The sequence below is a fragment of the Nerophis ophidion genome, linkage group LG02 (genome assembly GCF_033978795.1).
Source record: "Nerophis ophidion isolate RoL-2023_Sa linkage group LG02, RoL_Noph_v1.0, whole genome shotgun sequence".
Classification (NCBI taxonomy): domain Eukaryota; kingdom Metazoa; phylum Chordata; class Actinopteri; order Syngnathiformes; family Syngnathidae; genus Nerophis; species Nerophis ophidion.
This window is the reverse complement of record NC_084612.1, coordinates 40,658,117-40,685,365: the sequence shown is the minus strand read 5'-3', so window position 1 is coordinate 40,685,365 and position 27,249 is coordinate 40,658,117. Positions and strand designations below refer to the sequence as shown.

Below are 27,249 nucleotides of genomic sequence, written 5' to 3'. Positions count from 1 at the left end.
CCTTAGCAAAGATCGGGTCAAAGAGCAAAAAGGCTGAAATGTAATACAAATATATATTATACAGTATATAGTGTGTGTGTGTGTATATATACAGTATAAAGTGTACATATATATATAGTATATCAGGGGTCGGCAACCCGCGGCTCTGGAGCCGTCTGCGGCTCTTTAGCGCCGCCCCAGTGGCTCTCTGGAGGTTTTTCAAAAATATATGAAAAATGGAAATGAGGGGAAAAAAACAAATTTTTTGTTTTAATTTGGTTTCTGTAGGAGGACAAACATGACACAAACCTCCCTAATTGCTATAAAGCAAACTGTTTGTATTGAACATGCTTCACTGATTCGAATATTTGGCAAGCGCCGTTTTGTACTACTAATTTTGGCGGTCCTTGAACTCACCCTAGCTTGTTTACATACATAACTTTCTTCGACTTTCTCAGACGTGATTTATGCCACTTCTTTTTCAGTCCCATTTTGTCCACGAAACTTATAACGTACGTTGTGCGTGAATGCACAAAGGTGAGATTTGTTGATGTTATTGACTTATGCGGAGTGCTAATCAGACATATTTGGTCACTGCAAGACTGTAAGCTAATCGATGCTAACATGCTATTTAGGCTATCTGCATGTACATATTGCATCATAATGTCTCATTTGTAGCTATATTTGAGCTCATTTAGTTTCCTTTAAGTCCTCATAATTCAATTTATATCTCATGACACACTATCTGTATGTAATATAATATATACTACATATTTGGTAAAATTGCAAACAGCTAAAATGATGTACAAAGCAAATTATACCTGCTACCAAATAATGTACAACAATTATTTTCAACTAAAGAGGAGAAATATAACCTTAGAGGAAAATCTAATTTAAAACATTTGTATGCACAGACAACACTTAAAACCTTTAGCATATCAGTATGTGGAATTAAATTATGGAATGGATTAAGTAAAAAAGTTAAACATTGTACTGATATGATCCAGTTTAAGAGGCTATTCAAATTAATAGTGCTTACAAAGTACAAAGAAGAAGAATTATGAGAAACACTTTCAACATTATTGAAAATGAGATATTCTTCATCTCAGTATGTTATGACTGAATTACTTAATTACATATTACAAAACTGTTGTATTACTCATTCACGGATGTCATTTTACTATTTTACTATAAAAAAGGCCAGTAAATGAATTTATATATTTGTAAACGCTCTGACGTGGGAAAGGGGTAGGATGAAATAAGCTTTGCTTCTTCCTACTCCTTTTCGGACATGATGTGATGTGAAATGATATGAAATTGTCTGATGTATTATGTTGTAAGTATGTTCATGTTCTAAATAAACTAAGAAAGAAAGAAGAAAGAAAGAATATGGCTTTTAACTTTTTGCGGCTCCAGACAGTTTTGTTTTTGTATTTTTGGTCCATTATGGCTCTTTCAACATTTTGGGTTGCCGGCCCCTGTCGTACATACACAGTAGATAATAAACTAAACAATTTAATCAGACTAATCACAGGGTTGCTGTGGATGTCGGTTATAAACGATTAATTCATTAGTCATTAAATTTTAATCTCTGATTTTATTTTAAGACACCAATAAAAATAAAATAAATCAATATGAATAATATGGTCCATTAAGATGACTCGAAGATTACTTAGATCAGGGGTCTGCAACCTGCGGCTCTTTAGCGCCTCCTTAGTGGCTCCCTGGAGCGTTTCAAAAATGGATGAAAATAGAAAAAGAAGGGGGAAAAAATATATTTTTGTTTTAATGGGTTTTTTCTAGGAGGACAATCCCACTATTTATATTAAACATGCTTTTCTGATGAGAGTATTTGACGAGTGCCGTTTTGTCCTACTAATTTTGGCAGTCCTTGAACTCACCGGAATTTGTTTACATGTACAACTTTCTAGATTTACGCCACTTTTTCTTTGTCTCATTTTGTCCACAAAACTATTTTTGCTGTGTGTGAATGCACAAATGTGAGCTTTGTTGATGTTATTTGCAGGCATATGTGGTCAGTGCATGACTTCAAGCTAATCAGTGCTAACATGCTATTTAGGATAGCTTTATGTACATACTGCATCATTATGCCTCACTTGTATGTATATTTGAGCTCATTCAATTTCCTATATCCTCTGTCTATTTAATTTATATCTGCATTTGTAATGAAATAGTATCTATATGTAATATTGGCTGCATTTCAGCTTGCATAGATTGTTATAAATCCATTCGAAAAAGACCATTGTAAGCGAGTGATATCTAAACGTTATCTCACCCTCTGAGAAGCCTCTGTTTTACTAATGTTTTCCGATGTTGTAAAAATGGGTAGAATCAGTATTGTATTTCAACATTTCCATCCATCCATCTTCTTCCGCTTATCCGAGGTTGGGTCGCGGGGGCAACAGCCTAAGCAGGGAAACCCAGACTTCCCTCTCCCCAGCCACTTCGTCTAGCTCTTCCCGGGGGATCTCGAGGCATTCCCAGGCCAGCCGGGAGACATAGTCTTCCCAACGTGTCCTGGGTCTTCCCCGTGGCCTCCTACCGGTTGGACGTTCCCTAAACACCTCCCTCGGGAGGCGTCCGGGTGGCATCCTGACCAGATGCCCGAAACACCTCATCTGGCTCCTCTCGATGTGGAGGAGCAGCGACTTTACTTTGAGTTCCTCCCGGATGGCAGAGCTTCTCACCCTATCTCTAAGGGAGAGCCCCGCCACACGGCGGAGGAAACTCATTTCGGCCGCTTGTACCCATGATCTTATCCTTTCGGTCATGACCCAAAGCTCATGACCATAGGTGAGGATGGGAACGTAGATCGACCGGTAAATTGAGAGCTTTGCCTTCCAGCTCAGCTCCTTCTTCACCACAACGGATCGGTACAACGTCCGCATTACTGAAGACGCCGCACCGATCCGCCTGTCAATCTCACCATCCACTCTTCCCTCACTCGTGAACAAGACTACTAGGTACTTGAACTCCTCCACTTGGGGCAGGGTCTCCTCCCCAACCCGGAGATGGCATTCCACCCTTTTACGGGCGAGAACCATGGACTCGGACTTGGTTTTTATTTCAACATTTCTGTCAACGAAAATTTGAGTCAGCCTGCGACATTTTGATAGTAGGTTAATATAGATACTGGCGTCATGTTTTGCCTTCATTATAACACTTGTATACGGCTTTTCATTTTTTGCGGCTCCAGTCGAATTTTTTTTTTGTATTTTCGGTCCAATATGGCTCTTTCAACATTTTGGGTTGCCGACCCCTGACTTAGATAATCAAAAAAATCAGCAGACTACATTCTTGTTTTGATTCGTCTTTGGCCGCTGCAGCCAGAAGCATGAAATTGAATATAATGTTTTAATCCTTCCAAGTATACAGTATGTTTATCATTCAGGATTTGGACCGCATTGCATGCAGCCACTGTCGACGAGAACTGCTTGGATTTGTGCATCTAACAATCAGCCTACAGTTAAGAAAACCTAGGCTGAACTTCCCAGTTCCTGTCATTTGCAAATAAAGATTGCAGATAAGAGTAATTAGTTTAGGAAGTTGATTTAATAGTCCTGTACATGGAATTACAAGAGAAGGTAAGACCCACGTAAGAATACAAACATACAGGGTCTCCTCCTGAGGCAAATGAAATCGCCTGGATGGAGTGTTGCGCTATTCTCTGAAAAAGACAAATACAAAAAAGTTTTATTACATGAATCGTCATTTATGTGCATTGACAGGTGTGTGTTGTGTTAAAGTGCTCACCTGTGAGGAGGCGGCAATAAGCTTGAGGGTGTCGGCGGACACGGTGAGGATGACTTTCCTGCCCGAAAACTGCAGATTGCTTTGACCCAGTACAAAAGACAGCTGCTTGTGTTGAGGCTTTTAATGACGCAAAGAAACACACACAAAATAGTCTTTTTGTGTTTCTTTCCGAATGTGTTTGTGTGTGTGCCTGCCTTACACTCTTATTTTTCACTGTGGTCTTCACAGACAGCCTCTTACACAGTCTGTTGATGGCTTCCCTGCACACACGCACGCAAACAGTCGCACGCACACACACATGCAAACACACACACACACTCCCAAGGTATAGCAAAATACACACAAGCACAGACATGCATGAAAAAACTCAAACAAAAACACGTATTTTATGTCTCCAATTAGGTTTTGAGTTTTTTTATGTTCTATGTTTTGGTTTTCATAAAATAATAAGTAAAATATAGAGATACTGAACGCATTTTTAATTGGACATCATTTACAGTATGAATGTTGTTAACATTTTTAAAGTCCATAAAGACACTACAAAAAACCTTACGAAAGTGTAAATTTTTATACGACTTGTTATTTTGGCATTAATGTGAAGTGAATTACATTTAATATAGCGCTTTTCTCTTGTGACTCAAAGCGCTTTACATAGTGAAACATTACAAACATTACATTTAAACCAGGGGAACTGGTATCTTGCCTAAGGACATAGCACTGACTACGATGGCGTAAGCGGGGATCGAACCTGGAACCCTCAACTTGCTGGCACAGCCACTCTACCAGTGGAGCCATGCACGCATTGATCATAGAAGTTTAAAAGGGAACTGCACTTTTTGGAGTATTTTTGCCTATCGTTCACAATCATTATCAAAATCAACTCCAATGAAAGACATGACGATGGTTGTAATTTTTTTAATGCATTTTAACTTGTGAATTAAACGTAAATAAAAGTCAAGAGAGGTCCTCTTTTCCGCCCACAATAACCATCCAAAAACCACCAAAAACACTCCATTTACATTTTGTGACTTGAATATTAACCAAGTATTTGTGATATTGTTATTATAAGCGCTAATACAGACAAACTATTTAAAGCAGTGCCGTGATCACAAGCTTGTGTGCCTATATTGACATCATCGAGTGGTAAGCTGGTTCCTCACTTCCCTGCTGGTGGAAGTTTATTGTCGATCACCTGGTTAGTAGAAGGATAAGGACATATTCTGACAAGTTGGTACACTTTGACAGCCAATTTGGACCTAGAAATGGCAAGAAAAACACGAAAAGACGCTTGCTTCCAATCTCCCTTTTCTCCGGGAGGATTATGAGTCATTCATCATTTAAACCGAAATATAACAAGATTCTAGCAGTCTGCATACTAATGACAGCAGAGCTTGTACAGTAAGTGATATTTTATTATGTTTGTTGGCTGTCATAAAGTCTGGAGTGAGGTAGTAACAGAGGTGGGACCAAGTCATTGTTTTTTATAAGTCACAAGTAAGTCATAAGTTTTTGCCCTCAAGTCTCAAGTCAAGTCCCGAGTCAAGACAGGTGAGTCCCGAGTCAAGTCCAAAGTCAAGACTGGAAAGTCTCAAGTCAAGTCCCAAGTCCTGCATTTTGAGATCCGAGTCCTTTCAAGTCCTTTTAACCACAGACTAATATATTTACACAGAGTGTGTATGCTTTTAAAACGCTGTATTTATTTATTAAAACAAGTGCATATGAAATTGCAGGAAAATAAAGTGTTCACATTTCACTTCATAATAGCACTATTAACCAGTCATTGTAAACATTTAACTCATTCCTTTACAAAATAAACACATTTGAAAAAACAAGTGCAACTGTACTTTTGTTATCATTGTACAAACCCAGTTTCCATATGAGTTCGGAAATTCTGTTAGATGTAAATATAAACAGAATAGAATGATTTGCAAATCCTTTTCAACCCATATTTGACTGTTTGTCTTTTTGTAGGTGGCTAAAATACGCTGTGCTGCTAACCGCCGTCTAACGTTACGTTACTGTGTGTGATACAATCACTAACGTAACAATATGTGTAGGTACCTCATGCAACCCTGCTTAAAAAAAATCACTTGACAAAAAGAATGAATAAGGTAGCGTACTGCAGTGGATGCAACAGATTGCCGTGTTTCCAATGACGCTATAACCATAGACATCTTATAAGTAGACGCAACATTGGCTGCTGGGACGCGAGCAATTCGGCCGCCATCTTAAAGTGGTGATGAGGAGCCGGCAAGCTGCCTAAACTGACAGTTGACAGGTACAGGTTCAGCGTTTTCCTGCTCAAATGAGCGGACTGTTGAAGATAGGAATTGCGGGATTACTTTCCACAAGTAAGATTAAACATTAATGTACTATTGCCTTCCGCCTGATTGTAGCTGAGATAGGCACCAGCGCCCCCTACGACCCCGAAGGGAATAAGCGGTAGAAAATGGATGGATGGATGGATGGTTGTATTTTGTGAAAAGAATATTACCGCAGAGTTGTGAAGGAGCAAAGATCCCCCCCCCCCCCCCCCCCACAGGTATTTGGTTTACAACCTTTCAAACCCACCTAAAACAAAATTCACCTGCCGCCACTGATTATGATGCATTCTCATTTTTGGCAAAATATAAGACAATACTTTCTTAACAGTATAATTGTAACCAAAATAAGTCTTCAAGTAACAATATTCAAACACTAACATTGTTGGGGAAGACGGAATTTGCTAGTGGGGTGTATAAAATAGTCAGGAATTGTCATGGATACAAAGGATTATGGGTATTTGTTGTGTTGCGTTTATGTTGCGTTACTGTGAGAATGTTCTACCGAAATGTGTTTGTCAATCTTGTTTGGTGTGGCTTCACAGCGTAGCGCATATTACTAAGAGTGTTAAAATTGTTTATATCACAACCATTAGTCACACAGTATTGGTGACTAATACTGTGTCACAACAAGTGGTGACACAGTATGCAAGGCATACTGTGTCACCCAGTATGCCTTGCAGTCGTGTACGTGTTGCTGCGGAAGCCACACGCAACATGATACTGGACTGACAAGCAGATCGTACATGTTGTAGAAAACGACAAAGTCAATGGCTCCATAGCACGCCCTAATACTTATTATCTGGGTGACTGCCGGCAGTCATTCTAGAGAATATTAGCGTCTCCTATTGTCTTCTTCGCCTTGTGACACGGGTCTTAAAAGGCTCTTAAAATGGCGGTATAGCTCGGTTGGTAGAGCGGCCGTGCCAGCTACTTGAGGGTTGCAGGTTCGATCCCCACTTCCGCCATCCTAGTCACTGCTGTTGTGTCCTTGGGCAAGACACTTTACCCACCTGCTCCCAGTGCCACCCACACTGGTTTAAATGTGAAAATTAGATTTTGGGTTTCACTATGTAAAGCGCTTTGAGTCACTAGAAAAAAAGCGCTATATAAATATAATTCACTTCACTTCACTCTTTAAATGGCAAAGGATACCGATCCCAGAACCATGTATATCAAATATTTCCGGATGGTTCAACCGCCACCCGCCCGAATCTAATTAAAATCTATTTTTTCGTCATGTCACCCGCCCGACACGCGGTTTAACCGCGGACGAGACCGCAAACCGCGCATCTCTACTACGTCTACTTATAAGATGTTTATGGTTATTACGTTAGCAGTGAGTTTACAGCCTCAATGATTTAACTGCACAGCAAATAAAAGTCACGTTACTTAGCCAATAAACGTTAGCTTACATTCAAAACTTACCCTTCTTTGTGCAACTTCAAATGTCAAACCAAGTTGGAAGTTGTTGCGTCTCCGTCTGTAATCTTGGAACTGCATGTTTTGCATACGGCAATTTGTTTTTTGTTGACCAAGTCGTAATTTTAATACCTGAACGAAACCAACTTTGGCATAATTTTTCTCACTAGCGCGTTGTTTGACATTTCTTCTTCATTGGTTTTCCTGCAATTTGATTGGTTGAATGCTGTGGAATGAGAACAACGTAGTACTAATTTGATTGGATGTTGTACTGAGAGCATACAAGCTGACAAGTAGCAAACACGCTGACAGACACACACTTACACAATAAAATATTTACCAGGCGCTCCTGAATAACTTTTTAATCTTTGGGTTTTGGGGAAAGTAGCAAGTCTTGACAAGTCAAAAGGCTCAAGTCCGAGTCAAGTCAAAATTGACTGATTGATTGAAACTTTTATTAGTAGATTGCACAGTTCAGTACATATTCCGTACAATTTACCACTAAATGGTAACACCCGAATAAGTTTTTCAAATTGTTTAAACGCCTACTGAAATGAGATTTTCTTATTTAAACAGGGATAGAAGGTCCATTCTATGTGTCATACTTGATAATTTTGCAATATTGCCATATTTTTGCTGCAAGGATTTAGTAGAGAACATCCACAATAAAGTTCGCAACTCTCAGTGCTAACAGAAAAGCCCTGCCTCTACCGGAAGTAGCAGACGATGACGTCACATGTTGATGGCTCCTCACATCTTCACATTGTTTTTAATGGGAGCATCCAATAAAAACAGCTATTCGGACAGAGAAAACGACAATTTCCCCATTAATTTGAGCGAGGATGAAAGATTCGTGTTTGAGGATGTTGTTTGCGACGGACTAGGAAAAAAGAAAAAAAAAAAAACACGATTGCATTGGGACGGATTCAGATGTTTTTAGAGACATTAACTAGGATAATTCTGGGAAATCCTAAATCTTTCTATTGTGTTGCTAGTGTTTTAGTAAGTTTAACAGTACCTGATAGTCGGAAGTGTGTGTCCACGGGTGTCTTGACGCGCAGTGTCTCAGGGAAGTCGACGGCAGCTTTATGGGCGGCACAAGCTCAGCTGATCTCCGGTAAGAAGCGACTTTTTACCACAATTTTCTCACGAAAACCTGCCGGTTGACATTCGGTCGGGATCCATGTTCGCTGTGATCCATAGTAAAGTTTCACCTCCGTGAATTTTAAACAAGGAATCACCGTGTGTTTGTGTGGCTAAAGGCTAAAGCTTCCCAACTCCATCTTTCTACTTTGACTTCTCCAATATTAATTGGACAGATTGCAAAAGATTCAGCAACACAGATCTCCAAAATACTGTGTAATTATGCCGTTAAAGCAGACGACTTTTAGCTGTGTGTTTCCCAACAGTCCGTGACGTCACGCGTACACGTCATCATTACGCGACGTTTTCAAGAAAAAACTCCCGGGAAATTTAAAATTGCAATTTAGTAAACTAAAAAGGCCGTATTGGCATGTGTTGCAATGTTAATATTTCATCATTGATATATAAACTATCAGACTGCGTGGTGGGTAGTAGTGGGTTTCAGTAGGCTTTTAAGTTGGGGTCCACGTTAATCAATTCATGGTAGTCATTGATGTTAAAGTCTAAGTTGAGTTGCAAGTCTCTTTACATTTTGTCAAGTAGAGTCTAAAGTCATCTAATTCATGACTTGAGTCTGACTCGAGTCCAAGTCATGTGACTCGAGTCCACACCTCTGAGTAGTAATCAGTTATGCTGTAAAAAAAAGCGAACGTCATGATGCGTTTTTGAAAATTAATGCATTGCTTATGCTTAAAATGATCAAAATACATAAATATTAAATGCTGTTATAATTCTGCCTGCTATTACATTACATATATAGTCACAGCACGTATATAAAACTTTATTGGAGGTGTTTGAATGTCGTTCTAAGGGCTTTTATAGGCAGAATAGAGCAACTCCCGTGGGCTCCATTGGAAGCTGACTTTTGATCACATTTATGTTCTATTTAGAATGCATTAAAAAAGGAAACATATGTGTTCTTGTCTTAATTAAGGATTGTGAATGATAGGTAAAAGTCCAAAAAAGTGCAGTTCCTCTTTAACATGCTATGCCATTTCCCATGTACACTTTTGACATACTAACCTGGATTAAAAAAAAACAAAAAAAAACGCCTAAATGGGATATTCCCATGGAATTATGGTGATTAGGATATATTGTCACATTTCGCAAAATTTCCAAATAAAATGTTTTAAGGGCCCATCCATCCATCCATTCATTTTCTACCTTTCGGGGATGCGGAGGGTGCTGGAGCCTATCCCAGCTGCATTCGGGCGGAAGGCGGTGTACACCCTGAACAAGTTGCCACCTCATCGCACTTAAATAAAATTTCAATTAAACGCGCTCAGCTATGTTATGGTTACGCAGCTGTGATGTCAGAACAAATTCTACTTAGATCTCATCCAAATTGTTACGTTCGAAAGTAGGGTATATTTATCCATCCATTTTCTACCGCTTATTCCCTTTGGAGTTAGGGTATATTTAATTTAACATAAAATGTAATATTAAATTCAAGATGCTTTTTCAAACTGTAAATTGTGACCTGCTCAGATTTTACACTGGCTGTTAAATCACATTTTGCTGAATACAGAGCCACTCCATTCCAGTGCAGAATATTCATGTACACTATTCTACTTTTATTTATTTAAGTTACACAATTTACTTGTGAGCTGTGTGTAGTTCAAACAATAATATGTGCATTACTTATGTCTCCCTAACTAATGTACTATTGCATATGTTGGTTTTGTGGTCCACATCTCATTAGATTAATTGTTACAACATTCCAAAGGAGCTTGTGCTTCAAAGGTCCACCTTTTCTTGCAGTAGAATCAAACTAAAGCTTACACAGTAATAAGACCTGCAAAAGTAATTCAATAATATAATCATATTATGATACAACAAAGAGCGGCGGCGTTTTGCGGTAAAATTATAGCACTCACAATCTATATCTGAAGGATATTTGTATTTTGTTATTTAAATCTTTTAACATGAAAGTGTCAGTTTCAAAATCATACTTCGGCTTGAAATGAGGACAAATGAGTCTTAGGGATTGCCATGATGATATCATATATCCCCTGCTTTAGTGGTCAGTAATACTGCTATGTTTTTAAGTAAAAATACTGGTAAACAAATTATGAAAGCAACAAGCTGATGCTTATGCTTGTGATTATAGCATCCGTGTCTCTGAAGCCATCCAGAGATTTCCCAGGAAATGATTTTCTTCTCCTTGAAGACAAGTTGTACATAATGAATTTAAAACTCTCTCTCTCTCGACTTCCTCTGTCGTAATAAGTGTATGTAAGATTATTAGTAGGAAATTCACCTAATTGAATTTTCTGCCCATTCCTTGTGCATAATTTCTGCAAACAGAGGTTGCTATGTACATGTTACCCTTAGCATCCTGTAGCACATTTGTTTTATTCAATTTTCCACTCCGAGATCGTTTTTCTTTTGTCTCTTTGTTGCACTGTTCTGCATGCCTGCAGTCTGCAGTGAAATGTTGCATGCATGTACAGAAGTGCAATAGCGTAGTAGTGGGAAAAGAGAAAATCTTACCGCGTTACTTGCTTCCTTGTGTCAAAGTCGAGGGTTCTCATGGACTGGGTTACCTCCACACTGCCCATGTACTGACAAAACACACAACACAGCACCTTTCAACTCACTGATTCAAGTGTGAAAGCTTACTTAACCACACAATTGGAAGGGGCGTTAATGTATTTCCTCAATTTTTGGAGATAAATACAATTATGAAAGACAGGCTGAGAAAAACGGGGAAGCTTTCTCCCAAAACAAATCCAAGGCCTGGCAGAAATGATGGCATCACCAGAGTTGGAGGATGTTTACTCAGTTAATTTTGTAGAAAAATGCTGATAACAGGCGTGACACAAAACTACAGTGCTTTCAAAGGAAAACGTACTCGCTTTAAGAAACACTAAATGGAATCAGGAAAATATTTGGTCATAGTCAGTTAACAGGTTATTTTTTAAATCAAGCAGCGTTAAAAAAAAAAAGAATCACTCATTTCTGAGGAAAAAAGTAGGGAATCATGAAAAACAATAAAAAAAAGACACACCACTAGTATTGTGGCTTTTATAACAGCTTGCAATCTCTGAGGGATGGAGTTAACAAGTGACAAACCGTAATCTTCATCATTCCTGCTCCAACTATCTCTGATTGCTGTAGTCAGATCAGCTTTACAGGTTGAAGTCTTGTCATGGACCATTTTGTTCAAATTTCCACCACAGTTTTTCTAAAAGAATTACCATCCAAACTACTTGAAGGGTGTGACATTGCACATTGACCTTATATATTTTTCTTCAAGGAAAGTTTTTACAGTTGTTGCTCCATGGTAAAATGATCATCTCGAAAAAGTATATCATCATCCCCAAACGAAACATATCCAAAATGTCAATGTAAACTTGTGCACTCACTGCAGATGTAATGACAGCCATCATTACCAGCCAAGACATTACTTAACATGCAGCCTCATAACATCAATGACTGAGTAAATTTGCATGTTTTCTTTAGGTAGTTGTCTTTATAAATCTCAATGGAACATAAGTTCCAGGATCATCACCCCTGCCCGATGTAGATTTGCGATTCATCACTGCATATTTTCATCCAGTCATCCATAGTCCACAATTGCTTTTCCTTAGCCCGTCCTAAACTAGTTTTTTTCTGTTCAAATGTTAATGATGTCTTTTGTTTAGCTTTTCCTTATTTAAATCCGATTTCCTTTTGACTTGACTTGTCTTTTTATTTGTTTTTGTTTTTTAAACAGGGACAGTACATATTGATAAACGCACAAGTGTAAATATGCAAGATTGGAGCCAGTGGCTACTTTCCATCTTTTGTCTCTGCAGCAATTAATGTCAAACAAATAAGAAAGTTTGGGCGCTTAATTCTTACGGTTGGTTACAGACGGCGACTCTAAATTCTGCCCATTTGTTTTGTTCTTTTTTTTAGATGTGCATGAATCTGCCTGTCGGTACTTGTCCACTACCTCCGGAGTCCTGTGAGCCAAAAGAACCCGATAGGACTCCTTCTTCAGCTTGATGGCATCCCTCACCGCCGGTCGGTGTCCACCAACGGGTTCTAGGATTACCGCCAAGACAAGCACTAACTACCTTGCGGCCACAGCTCCGATCAACAGCCTCGACAATAGAGGTGTGGAACATGGTCCACTCGGACTCAATGTCCAGCACCTCCCTCGTGACATGTTCAAAGTTCTTCCGGAGGTGGGAACTGAAACTCTCTCTGACAGGAGACTCTGCCAGACTTTCCCAGCAGACACTCACAAAGCGTTTGGGCCTGCCAGGTCTGTCCGGCATCCTACTCCCCCCACCATCGCAGGCAACTCACCACCAGGTGGTGATCGGTAGAAAGCTCCGCCCCTCTCTTCACCCGAGTGTCCAAAACATAAGGCCGCAAATCCGATGACACAACTACAAAGTCGGTCATGGAAATGCGGCCTAGGGTGTCCTGGTGCCAAGTGCACATATGGACAGCCTCATGGCCCTGCGATGAGGTAGCGACTTGTCCAGGGTGTACCCTGCCTTCCGCCCGATTGTAGCTGAGATAGGCGCCAGCGCCCCCCGCGACCCTGAAAGGGAATAAGCGGTAGCAAATGGATGGATGGATGGATGGATGGATGTTTGAACATGGTGTTTGTTATGGACAATCTGTGACGAGCACAAAAGTCCAATGACAAAACACCACTCAGGTTCAGGTCCGGGCGGCCATTCTTCCCAATCACGCCTCTCCAGGTTTCACTGTCGTTGCCAACATGAGCGTTGAAGTCCCCCAGCAGGACAAGGGAATCACCCGGGGGAGCACTTTCCAGTACTCCTTCGAGTGTATCCAAAAAGGGTGTGTACTCTGAACTGCTGTTTGGTGCATAAGCACAAACAACAGTCAGGAACCGCCCCCCCACTCGTCCACTGGGTTGAACTCCAACGTACATGCTTTGAGCCAGGGGGCAACAAGAATTGCCACCCCAGCCCGTCGCCTCTCGCTGCCGGGAATGCCAGAGTGGAAGAGAGTCCAGCCCCTCTCGAGATAAGTGGTTCCAGAACCCTTGCTGTGCATCGAGATGAGTCCGACTATATACAGCCGGAACTTCTCTACCTCGCACACTAGCTCAGGCTCCTTCCCCCTAGTGAGATGACGTTCCAAGAGCTAGCTTATGTAGCCGAGGATCAGACCGCCAAGTGCCTTGCCTTCGGTTGCCGCCCAGCTACATCACACCCGACCTCTATGGCCCCTCTCATGAGTGGTGAGCCCATTGGAGGGGTAACCCATTTTTTGTGATAGAGTGACTGGAGCTCATGCTTGTTGGTCACAAAAACATTCATGAAGTTTTTTTTGTTTTTTTTAAGAATCTATAATGGTTCTAATGAACATGTGACCAAATCTGCTTAGACAAACTTGTGGCATCAAATTCAAAATACTTGAGGCTGTAATTTCTGCCAAAGGTTCATCAACAAAGTATTGAGCAAAGGCTGTGAATACTTATGTACTGTACATGTGATTTATTTTTAAAAATAGTTTTAATATATTAGCAGGATTTAAAAAAAACAACATTATTATGTTGTCATTATGGAGTATTGTGTTTAGGATTTTAAGGACAAAATTGTCGCTATTAAATTTTAGAACTTTGCAGTGTATATTGGCCTGAGACTAAGCAGCAAAGCACTACTATAAGGCTAGAGACTGCGCCCACACACAAACACTTGAATTAACATGTTAGTAAATGCTTCGGCTGTTATAGTGAGTGGGTGTGAGTTTAAAGGCCTACTGAAATTAGATTTTCTTATTCAAACGGGGATAGCAGGTCCATTCTATGTGTCATACTTGATCATTTCGCGATATTGCCATATTTTTGCTGAAAGGATTTAGTAGAGAACAGTGTCTCAGAGAGAAGCCAAGCTCACAGCTGCCTTTTAAACAGCTACTGCAGGAGGACTAATAATCCAATGATGTCTCCGGTAAGATATATCTCACAATTTTCCCATCCAAAAACATGCTGGTTGACTTAGAGAAACATGTTCGCTTGACCGCTCTGTGTTAAAAACAGAGAAACACCGGCTGTCTCTCGGTGCTAAAGACAGCTGCAATACACCGCTTTCCACCAACAGCATTCTTCTTTATAGTCTCCATTATTAATTGAACAAATTGCAAAAGATTCAGCAACACAGATGTCCAGAATACTGTTTAATTGCGCAATGAAAAGAGACGACTTTTAGCTGCAAATGGTGGTGCGGTAATATTTCCTGACAGTCCGTGATGTCACGCGCACGCGTCATCATTCCGCGACGTTTTCAACAAGAAACTCCACGGGAAATTTAAAATTGCAATTTAGTCAACTAAACCGGCCGTATTGGCATGTGTTGCAATGTTAATATTTCATCATTGATATATAAACTATCAGACTGCGTGGTCGGTAGTAGTGGGTTTCAGTAGGCCTTTAACATACAGTATGAGTGCTTTTTTACAGCATACACGACCTGCACATTATCACCTAGTTCTTAGATACCAGGTACACACACACTCACTAGCAGAGTGCAGAGCCAAGATGAGTCACTACTCCCAACACAGTAAGCTGTCTGAGGAGGGGGTCGTGGTCTGGATGGAGCATAGCAAAAGGCACGCATGTACTTCAGGTACTGTATGTCATCAAACAACTTTATCAAAATGACACACAAAGGATAGTTGTGTATGCATGTACACGTGTCACATACCTTTATGTGATGGTGGACCACTCTGTAGACCCCTGAGCAGCACTGTTTGTGTAGAGCGCAGGTCGAAAGAGCACTTGGAGTCTGGGGAAAACTGCACATGTGATGGGAGGTCATTGGTCGTTTGGGTGGATGGGTCACATTCGGACTTCTGTCTGAGGGTCTGTCAGTGCTCAAGCTCGGCTGAGAGACATGACTTTGTGATGGGCAGTTGGGGATGAAGTCCCTCGTGGTGGATGATGGATCGTGTGCAGGCGAATCCTCCAGGGTGGTTCTTGAGTCCTCATGTAGACGACTGTATTTGGTGTGCTTCAGCATGCCTGCACTATGCATAGAATGCCGAATACAAAAGTTACAAGCTACCTGGTGCGAGTTCTGGAGAGCGGATTTGTGTCAATTTATAACACAGACACACACAAATATTAACTGATATTAAGAGATGATTGAAAGTAAATGGACTCACCAGCCAGCATGAGATATCCTGCTTTACTATCTTTAGGTCACCAACAAGGTTTTAAAGTATCCCTTTGCTATCCTCTTGTCTTTCTTATTGCATCTTTTATGAATGAACATGCTCCTTTTTTTGAATGAAGCACTGTCTCTCTCTGAAGATGCATGCAGATGAATGTGTGAATGGAGCAAAGCAAATATTGACAGGCAACCCTGAAGACCTCCCACTCCCACCCTCACCCAATGCTACATCCAATCGCATGAGAGGAGAGTGACTCATGCTGTACACGCACACTCAGGCAAAAAAACAGTGCACTACTACCAGTGATGGGCAGTAACAAGCTACATGTAGCTAAGCCACGTAGATTAACTATATTTTCCAGTAGCTTGGCGTTAGCTTAGCTACTTTTTTGAACAAGTAGCTTTTACTGTAGCATAGTTACGTTAAGACCAGGGGTCTCAAACTCAATTTACCTGGGGGCCACTGGATGCAGAGTCTGGGTGAGGCTGGGCCGCAAGAAAAGTTTTCTTAAAAAAAATGTTGCATACTCTTCATCATGTCTAGTTGTATAATGACGTTTCAAATTGTATTCCTTGTGCACCGCAACTTTCTCTGTGCAAATAAGACACGTCGGGGTGCTCCTGTTCTCAACAAAGAAATATTGCATCTCCCACTTTTCCTGGAATTGTCTTTGCTTATCACTAACCCTTCTCTTAAATGAAGGTTTTCAAAAAGACATGTTTGGGGTTGTGTAATATATTTATATATAGCCGACGCACGGAGAATAATGTTATTTCCGCAATGTGTGTCGTTCCGCTTTTCCTCCCTACAGCAACACGGCGGTCGGCAGATAATAGTACCGGGATAGCGAGCGCAAAAAAGTGACGGCTCCAGGAGTGTTATCCGGCATCATATAGAATTATATGTAGTCTTCATCGTGTGAGGAAGTGCAAATTAAACAATAAAAAAAACAAATAATTTGATTTGGCCCAGGTTATCGGGGACTGTTATTCCTCACGGACAGGTGTCGCGATGTGACTGCAGCCAGGCACGTAAGAAAACCCTTGTCTCCATGGCAACATCTCTGTCGCTTTCACTCATTTGCCGCTTTTCCACTAATGCAGGGGTAGGCAACCCAGAACGTTGAAAGAGCCATTTTGGACCCAAATAACACAACGCTGTCAAGCACCATTCATATAAATCTTGCGGTTCGCACTAACATTAAACTTTCATAATAAGGTGGGGGCCGCAAATTCACGTCTCGCGGGCCGCAATTGGCCCGCGTGCCTGAGGCCCCTGGTTTAGACCAATGTAGCGAGCAGTTTAGCTACAAGGCGAAAAGCTAAAAAGAGAAAAAAATCCAGGCCCCCACAATATATGGAGGTATTAAAATGACCTGGATGAATGAGAACATTCATACATACGGAGAAAATCCATGAGGATTGTTTGGTGTTTGTATTGATGAGTCACAATTGGCTAAGGTTGGGGCCAAACAATACGGGCTGGCCAACCAAAGGCAATATAAGGTGGTTTATCGAAACCAATAAGCAGAATCATTACAGTCACAATCATGTCACATGACGTACTGTACTTGAAAATGGCAGAGGAATTCTCTCATGCAGATTAGATGTTTCCTTTAGTCAATCAATCAATCAATGTTTTTTTATATAGCCAAAAATCACAACTGTCTCAAAGGGCTGCACAAGCCACAACAACATCCGCGGATCAGCGCCCACATAAGGGCAAGGAAAAACTCACAACCCAGTGGGACGGCAATGAGAATGACTATTAGAAATCTTGGAGAGGACCGTAAATGTGGGTAAGCCCCCCACGCTAGGGGAGACCAGATGCAATGGACATCGAGTGGGTCTAACATAATATGGTGAAAGTCCAGTCCATAGTAGCTCTAACATAATAGTGAGAGTCCAGTCCATAGTGGGGCCAGCAGGAGACCATCCCAAGCAGAGACGGGTCAGCAGAGCAGAGAAGTCCCCAACCGATGCACAGGCGAGTGGTTCATCCCGGGTCACGATTCTGGACGGCCAGCACTTCATCCTTGGCCACCTGACCTGTGCCCCCCTCCTCCACGAGGGAGAGGGGGGCAGAGGAGAAAAGAAATGAGACGGCAGATGAACTGGTCTAAAAAGGGGGGTCTATTTAAAGGCTAGAGTATACAAAGGAGTTTTAAGATGGGACTTAAATGTTTCTACTGAGGTAGCATCTCTGTTACCGGGAGGGCATTCCAGAGTACTGGAGCCCGAATAGAAAACGCTCTATTGCCCGCGGACTTTTTATTGGCTCTGGGAATCACTAATAAGCTGGAGTTCTTTGAACGCAGATTTCTTGCCGGGACATATGGTACAATACAATCGGCAAGATAAGCTGGAACTAGACCGTGTAGTATTTTATACGTAAGTAGTAAAACCTTAAAATCACATCTTAAGTGCACAGGAAGCCAGTGCAGGTGAGCCAGTACAGGCGTAATGTGATCAAACTTTCTTGTTCTTGTCAAAAGTCTAGCAGCCGCATTTTGTACCAACTGTAATCTTTTAATGCTAGACATGGGGAGACCCGAAAATAATACGTTACAGTAATCGAGACGAGACGTATCAAACGCACAAATAATGATCTCAGCGTCGCTAGTGGACAAAATGGAACGAATTTTAGCGATATTACGGAGATGAAAGAAGGCTGTTTTAGTAACGCTTTTAATGTGTGACTCAAACGAGAGTTGGGTCGAAGATAATACCCAGATTCTTTACCGAGTCACCGTTTGTTTGGTTGTCAAATGTTAAGGTGGTATTATTAAATAAATGTCGGTGTCTAGCAGGACCGATAATCAGCATTTCCGTTTTTTTGGCGTTGAGTTGCAAAAAGTTAGCAGACAATCCATTGTTTGATTTAATTAAGACACGCCTGCAGCTGACTACAATCCGGCGTGTTGGTCAGCTTTAGGGGCATGAAGAGTTGGGTGTCATCAGCATAACAGTGAAAGCTAACACCGTATTTGAGAATGATGTCACCTAGCGGAAGCATGTAGTTGCTAAAGAGTGCAGGGCCAAGAACCGAACCCTGGGGAACTCCACAGTAATGAAGATGACAATAATGCGTATCCTGAGCCATATTTAGACAAATGTATGCATTGAGAGAAAACAATACCCAAAACCTTAGTTTTTAGTTGTTTACTCTGTAAACCAAAATCCTAACTGCTCTCTTCATTGAAGACGTGGAACACACATTAAGGTGAGTTGAGTTCATGAAAGGTTTTACTGCACACAACTATTACCAACTGTTCCCATTAAAAATAGAAGTCATTGTTTTTTGTCAAGATATAGATAGATGCTGTTTTTTTTACGGTAGGTAGAGAAAATGAATATCATTATAGGGGTGGGTCAAAGAAAGGGCAAGCTAAAACAAATACATACAGTGGGGTTTGGGGGCCCCTAGGGGTAGTTGCAGGGTGTCCCCTGCTAAATGACAGACAGTTAATGGTAATGTGCCCTTGTTGGGTCCATTTGTTCACTCCAAAGACTATAAAAATGGGAGCCATTTCCTCCCTGCTTAGCACTCAGCATCAAGGGTTGGAATTGGGGGGGTTAAATCACCATAATGATTCCCGAGCGCGGCCACCGCTGCTGCTCAATGCTCCCCTCACCTCCCAGGGGGTGGAACAAGGGGATGGGTCAAATGCAGAGAGTAATTTCACCACACCTAGTGTGTGTGTGGCGATCAGTGGTTCTTATTATACATGTGGGCCCAGAGATAGAAATTACATTAAATGTAGCAAGCTACAAACCCCGTGTCCATATGAGTTGGGAAATTGTGTTAGATGTAAATATAAACGGAATACAATGATTTGCAAATCATTTTCAACCCATATTCAATTGAATATGCTACAAAGACTACATATTTGATGTTCAAACTGATAAACTTTTTTTTTTTTACAAATAATCATTACTTTTAGAATGTGATGCCAGCAACATGTGACAAAGAAGTTGGGAAAGGTGTCAATAAATACTGGGAAAGTTGAGGAATGCTCATCAAACACTTATAGGGAACATCCCACAGGTGTGCAGGCTAATTGGGAACAGTTGGGTGCCATGTTTGGGTGTAAAAGCACCTTCGATGAAATGCTGAGTAATTCCCAAACAAGGATTGGGCGAGGGTCACCAATTTGTAAGCAAATTTTCGAAATGTTTTAGAACAACATTTCTCAACGAGCTATTGCAAGGAATTTAGGGATTTTACCATCTACGGTCCATAATACCATCAAAAGGTTCAGACAATCTGGAGAAATCACTGCACGTAAGTGATATTACGGACTTTTGATACCTCATCAAAAACCAACATCAGTGTGTAAAGGTTATCACCACATGGGCTCAGGAACACTTCATAAAACCACTGTCAGTAACTACAGTTGGTCGCTACATCTGTAAGTGCAAGTTAAAACTCTACTATGCAAAGCCAAACCCATTATCAACAACACCCTGAAACGCCGCCGGCTTCGCTGGGCCCGAGCTCATCTAAGATAGACTGATGCAAAGTGGAAAGGTGTTCTGTGGTCTGACGAGTCCTCATTTCAAATAATATTTGGAAACAGAGGACGTGGTGTCCTCCAGAACAAAGAGGAAAATAACCATTCGGATTGTTATAGGCGCAAAGTTCAAAAGCCAGCATCTGTGATGGTTTGGGGGTGGCATGGGTAACTTACACATCTGTGAAGGCACCATTAATCTAGAAAGGTCCATACAGGTTTTGGAGCAACATATGTTGCCATCCAAGCAACGTTATCATGGAGGCCCCTGCTTATTTCAGCAAGACAATGCCAAGCCACGTGTTACAACAGCGTGGCTTCGTAGTAAAAGACTGCGGGTACTTTTCTGGCCCGCCTGCAGTCCAGACCTGTCTCCCATCGAAAATGTGTGGCGCTTTATAAAGCGTAAAATACGACAGCGGAGACCCTGGACTGTTGAACGACTGAAGCTCTATATAAAACAAGAATTGGAAAGAATTCCACTTTCAAAGCTTCAACAATTAACTTCCTCAGTTTCCAAGCGTTTATTGAGTGTTGTTAAAAGAAAAGGTGATGTAACACAGTGGTGAACATGCTCTTTCCCAACTACTTTGGCACATGTTACAGCCATGAAATTCCAAGTTAAATATTTGCAAAAAAAAAAAATAAAGTTTATGAGTTTGAACATCAAATATCTTGTCTTTATAGTGCATTGAATTGAATATGGGTTGAAAAGGATTTGCAAATCATTGTATTCTGTTTATATTTACATACAACACAATTTCCCAACTCATATGGAAAAGGGGTTTGTACTTTTGCCATGTAACTTGCTACAATTCACTGGGGATAGTTTCCCCTGTAGCTTGGCTAGATTTAATCTAGAGTAAATTTTCCAAGTAGCTTGCCAATTACTGACTATTACTATCCTGTAAATACCATGTAATTGAAGTAGATGGCACAATGAGAGTTTAAACAAAAGGATATTGAAATGACATGAAAAACACTCCAGGCAAGTAAACTGAATCATTTGCATTTTCCATCTGACTTAATTGTGTTACAGCATTAATGTGCAGTTTTACATATTGTACATTCTTGTCCTTTTAACCTCAGTAATATTGATCAATACCTAAATTTTATCATGCAGTTTAACTTTTGTCATTTCAGACTAACATATTGACGATAAACGAACTTAAACGCTGCAGTGTCTGAAAGCAAGCAATACAAAGGTCGAGTTCAAACTCGACTGGGTTAACGCGAGCGGTTTGCTTCCTCCTAGTGGTTATTACTTAAAACTGCACTCAAGGGGCAACGCAAATGATTTTTAAGAGATTATAAAAAACATTATATTAGCTTTAAGATGTCCTTTTAAGAAAACACTCACGGCCTGAACTGAAATAAATAAATAACATACAATTTACGCAAATAAATCTTTCAAAACCACTTCAGTCCGAAGAGAAACAGATCTGACATCAATTTGATACCATTTTTATAAAAATAAAAAAACCCAAGACATACATGCATTGCAGTTAAGATTCAAGAGTATTCGCTTAATTATGATCAATTTTCATGCATTATTCTTTCAAGTGTCAAATGTTAACAAAAAACTCACTTTAAAGTTAAAGTACCAATGATTGTCACACTAGGTGTGGTGAAATTTGACCTCTGCATTTGACCCATTCCCTTGATCTCCCCCTGGGAAGTGAGGGGAGCAGTGGGCAGCAGTAGGCGGCAGCTGTGCCGCGCCTGGGAATGATTTATGATGATTTAACCCCCAATTCCAACCCTTGATGCTTAGTGCCAAGCAGGGAGGTAATGGGTCCAATTTCTTATATAATCTTTGGTATGACTCGCCCAGGGTTTGAACCCACAATGTACCGATCTCATGGCTGACACTCTAACCACTAGGCCACTGATAAGGCCTTAATTACAAAAAATGTAGCTTCACTGTTTTCGTCATTAAAAACACACACACACACACACACACACACACACACACACACACACACACACACACACAAAAAAAAAAAGGCGACTAAACTATAACACAAAAAAATTAATGTCCCAATATATATCCAGATCTAAGGATTACAATTCCAAATTGTAGAAAGTGTTTTCCTTGCACCTTAAAATGTCACATTAATTAAAAATTGAATAACCTTTATGGTTGTGTAATTTCATGAGACAGACATCCATGAGAATTAAACATTTTAATGACGTTAATCATCAGTTCATGTGATTTAGGAGTGAGCACAAGTGTTATGACAGCCTCTTACAATGTCGCCAGTGATGTTCTGTGGAAAGTCAATTTTATTTATATATATGTATATATATATATGACGTACTGTACTTGAAAATGGCAGAGGAATTCTCTCATGCAGATTAGATGTTTCCTTTAGTCAATCAATCAATCAATGTTTTTTTATATAGCCAAAAATCACAACTGTCTCAAAGGGCTGCACAAGCCACAACAACATCCGCGGATCAGCGCCCACATAAGGGCAAGGAAAAACTCACAACCCAGTGGGACGGCAATGAGAATGACTATTAGAAATCTTGGAGAGGACCGTAAATGTGGGTAAGCCCCCCACGCTAGGGGAGACCAGATGCAATGGACATCGAGTGGGTCTAACATAATATGGTGAAAGTCCAGTCCATAGTAGCTCTAACATAATAGTGAGAGTCCAGTCCATAGTGGGGCCAGCAGGAGACCATCCCAAGCAGAGACGGGTCAGCAGAGCAGAGAAGTCCCCAACCGATGCACAGGCGAGTGGTTCATCCCGGGTCACGATTCTGGACGGCCAGCACTTCATCCTTGGCCACCTGACCTGTGCCCCCCTCCTCCACGAGGGAGAGGGGGGCAGAGGAGAAAAGAAATGAGACGGCAGATGAACTGGTCTAAAAAGGGGGGTCTATTTAAAGGCTAGAGTATACAAAGGAGTTTTAAGATGGGACTTAAATGTTTCTACTGAGGTAGCATCTCTGTTACCGGGAGGGCATTCCAGAGTACTGGAGCCCGAATAGAAAACGCTCTATTGCCCGCGGACTTTTTATTGGCTCTGGGAATCACTAATAAGCTGGAGTTCTTTGAACGCAGATTTCTTGCCGGGACATATGGTACAATACAATCGGCAAGATAAGCTGGAACTAGACCGTGTAGTATTTTATACGTAAGTAGTAAAACCTTAAAATCACATCTTAAGTGCACAGGAAGCCAGTGCAGGTGAGCCAGTACAGGCGTAATGTGATCAAACTTTCTTGTTCTTGTCAAAAGTCTAGCAGCCGCATTTTGTACCAACTGTAATCTTTTAATGCTAGACATGGGGAGACCCGAAAATAATACGTTACAGTAATCGAGACGAGACGTATCAAACGCACAAATAATGATCTCAGCGTCGCTAGTGGACAAAATGGAACGAATTTTAGCGATATTACGGAGATGAAAGAAGGCTGTTTTAGTAACGCTTTTAATGTGTGACTCAAACGAGAGTTGGGTCGAAGATAATACCCAGATTCTTTACCGAGTCACCGTTTGTTTGGTTGTCAAATGTTAAGGTGGTATTATTAAATAAATGTCGGTGTCTAGCAGGACCGATAATCAGCATTTCCGTTTTTTTGGCGTTGAGTTGCAAAAAGTTAGCAGACAATCCATTGTTTGATTTAATTAAGACACGCCTGCAGCTGACTACAATCCGGCGTGTTGGTCAGCTTTAGGGGCATGAAGAGTTGGGTGTCATCAGCATAACAGTGAAAGCTAACACCGTATTTGAGAATGATGTCACCTAGCGGAAGCATGTAGTTGCTAAAGAGTGCAGGGCCAAGAACCGAACCCTGGGGAACTCCACAGTAATGAAGATGACAATAATGCGTATCCTGAGCCATATTTAGACAAATGTATGCATTGAGAGAAAACAATACCCAAAACCTTAGTTTTTAGTTGTTTACTCTGTAAACCAAAATCCTAACTGCTCTCTTCATTGAAGACGTGGAACACACATTAAGGTGAGTTGAGTTCATGAAAGGTTTTACTGCACACAACTATTACCAACTGTTCCCATTAAAAATAGAAGTCATTGTTTTTTGTCAAGATATAGATAGATGCTGTTTTTTTTACGGTAGGTAGAGAAAATGAATATCATTATAGGGGTGGGTCAAAGAAAGGGCAAGCTAAAACAAATACATACAGTGGGGTTTGGGGGCCCCTAGGGGTAGTTGCAGGGTGTCCCCTGCTAAATGACAGACAGTTAATGGTAATGTGCCCTTGTTGGGTCCATTTGTTCACTCCAAAGACTATAAAAATGGGAGCCATTTCCTCCCTGCTTAGCACTCAGCATCAAGGGTTGGAATTGGGGGGGTTAAATCACCATAATGATTCCCGAGCGCGGCCACCGCTGCTGCTCAATGCTCCCCTCACCTCCCAGGGGGTGGAACAAGGGGATGGGTCAAATGCAGAGAGTAATTTCACCACACCTAGTGTGTGTGTGGCGATCAGTGGTTCTTATTATACATGTGGGCCCAGAGATAGAAATTACATTAAATGTAGCAAGCTACAAACCCCGTGTCCATATGAGTTGGGAAATTGTGTTAGATGTAAATATAAACGGAATACAATGATTTGCAAATCATTTTCAACCCATATTCAATTGAATATGCTACAAAGACTACATATTTGATGTTCAAACTGATAAACTTTTTTTTTTTTACAAATAATCATTACTTTTAGAATTTGATGCCAGCAACATGTGACAAAGAAGTTGGGAAAGGTGTCAATAAATACTGGGAAAGTTGAGGAATGCTCATCAAACACTTATAGGGAACATCCCACAGGTGTGCAGGCTAATTGGGAACAGTTGGGTGCCATGTTTGGGTGTAAAAGCACCTTCGATGAAATGCTGAGTAATTCCCAAACAAGGATTGGGCGAGGGTCACCAATTTGTAAGCAAATTTTCGAAATGTTTTAGAACAACATTTCTCAACGAGCTATTGCAAGGAATTTAGGGATTTTACCATCTACGGTCCATAATACCATCAAAAGGTTCAGACAATCTGGAGAAATCACTGCACGTAAGTGATATTACGGACTTTTGATACCTCATCAAAAACCAACATCAGTGTGTAAAGGTTATCACCACATGGGCTCAGGAACACTTCATAAAACCACTGTCAGTAACTACAGTTGGTCGCTACATCTGTAAGTGCAAGTTAAAACTCTACTATGCAAAGCCAAACCCATTATCAACAACACCCTGAAACGCCGCCGGCTTCGCTGGGCCCGAGCTCATCTAAGATAGACTGATGCAAAGTGGAAAGGTGTTCTGTGGTCTGACGAGTCCTCATTTCAAATAATATTTGGAAACAGAGGACGTGGTGTCCTCCAGAACAAAGAGGAAAATAACCATTCGGATTGTTATAGGCGCAAAGTTCAAAAGCCAGCATCTGTGATGGTTTGGGGGTGGCATGGGTAACTTACACATCTGTGAAGGCACCATTAATCTAGAAAGGTCCATACAGGTTTTGGAGCAACATATGTTGCCATCCAAGCAACGTTATCATGGAGGCCCCTGCTTATTTCAGCAAGACAATGCCAAGCCACGTGTTACAACAGCGTGGCTTCGTAGTAAAAGACTGCGGGTACTTTTCTGGCCCGCCTGCAGTCCAGACCTGTCTCCCATCGAAAATGTGTGGCGCTTTATAAAGCGTAAAATACGACAGCGGAGACCCTGGACTGTTGAACGACTGAAGCTCTATATAAAACAAGAATTGGAAAGAATTCCACTTTCAAAGCTTCAACAATTAACTTCCTCAGTTTCCAAGCGTTTATTGAGTGTTGTTAAAAGAAAAGGTGATGTAACACAGTGGTGAACATGCTCTTTCCCAACTACTTTGGCACATGTTACAGCCATGAAATTCCAAGTTAAATATTTGCAAAAAAAAAAAATAAAGTTTATGAGTTTGAACATCAAATATCTTGTCTTTATAGTGCATTGAATTGAATATGGGTTGAAAAGGATTTGCAAATCATTGTATTCTGTTTATATTTACATACAACACAATTTCCCAACTCATATGGAAAAGGGGTTTGTACTTTTGCCATGTAACTTGCTACAATTCACTGGGGATAGTTTCCCCTGTAGCTTGGCTAGATTTAATCTAGAGTAAATTTTCCAAGTAGCTTGCCAATTACTGACTATTACTATCCTGTAAATACCATGTAATTGAAGTAGATGGCACAATGAGAGTTTAAACAAAAGGATATTGAAATGACATGAAAAAAACTCCAGGCAAGTAAACTGAATCATTTGCATTTTCCATCTGACTTAATTGTGTTACAGCATTAATGTGCAGTTTTACATATTGTACATTCTTGTCCTTTTAACCTCAGTAATATTGATCAATACCTAAATTTTATCATGCAGTTTAACTTTTGTCATTTCAGACTAACATATTGACGATAAACGAACTTAAACGCTGCAGTGTCTGAAAGCAAGCAATACAAAGGTCGAGTTCAAACTCGACTGGGTTAACGCGAGCGGTTTGCTTCCTCCTAGTGGTTATTACTTAAAACTGCACTCAAGGGGCAACGCAAATGATTTTTAAGAGATTATAAAAAACATTATATTAGCTTTAAGATGTCCTTTTAAGAAAACACTCACGGCCTGAACTGAAATAAATAAATAACATACAATTTACGCAAATAAATCTTCCAAAACCACTTCAGTCCGAAGAGAAACAGATCTGACATCAATTTGATACCATTTTTATAAAAATAAAAAAACCCAAGACATACATGCATTGCAGTTAAGATTCAAGAGTATTCGCTTAATTATGATCAATTTTCATGCATTATTCTTTCAAGTGTCAAATGTTAACAAAAAACTCACTTTAAAGTTAAAGTACCAATGATTGTCACACTAGGTGTGGTGAAATTTGACCTCTGCATTTGACCCATTCCCTTGATCTCCCCCTGGGAAGTGA

At 40.6% G+C, this 27,249-nt stretch overlaps 2 protein-coding genes across 5 annotated transcripts in view; both read right to left on the bottom strand.

Moving 5' to 3' along the window:
• The window catches only part of LOC133540828 (SHC-transforming protein 4-like), a 28,127-nt gene extending 12,192 nt beyond the window's left edge, over positions 1–15,935 (bottom strand). For 2 of the 3 annotated variants that reach the window (XM_061883787.1, XM_061883804.1), the window contains exons 1-6: positions 15,777–15,935; positions 15,317–15,633; positions 11,133–11,203; positions 3,953–4,013; positions 3,754–3,870; positions 3,614–3,667 (exon numbers count right to left, since the gene is read on the bottom strand). In XM_061883787.1, coding sequence (XP_061739771.1) covers positions 3,614–3,667; positions 3,754–3,870; positions 3,953–4,013; positions 11,133–11,203; positions 15,317–15,633; positions 15,777–15,786 — 630 coding nt within the window. In that variant the 5' untranslated portion in view covers positions 15,787–15,935. Of the gene's footprint in view, positions 1–3,613; positions 3,668–3,753; positions 3,871–3,952; positions 4,014–11,132; positions 11,204–15,316; positions 15,639–15,776 lie in introns of all 3 variants that reach the window. The other variant, XM_061883795.1, reaches the window with a different exon arrangement.
• A 6,534-nt stretch (positions 15,936–22,469) lies between these two features.
• secisbp2l (SECIS binding protein 2-like) overlaps positions 22,470–27,249 on the bottom strand; it is a 31,527-nt gene continuing 26,747 nt past the window's right edge. For both annotated transcript variants that reach the window (XM_061883748.1, XM_061883756.1), the window contains exon 17: positions 22,470–27,249. This exon is cut by the window's right edge and continues 3,660 nt beyond it. The gene's annotated coding sequence lies outside the window, so the exon portion shown is untranslated.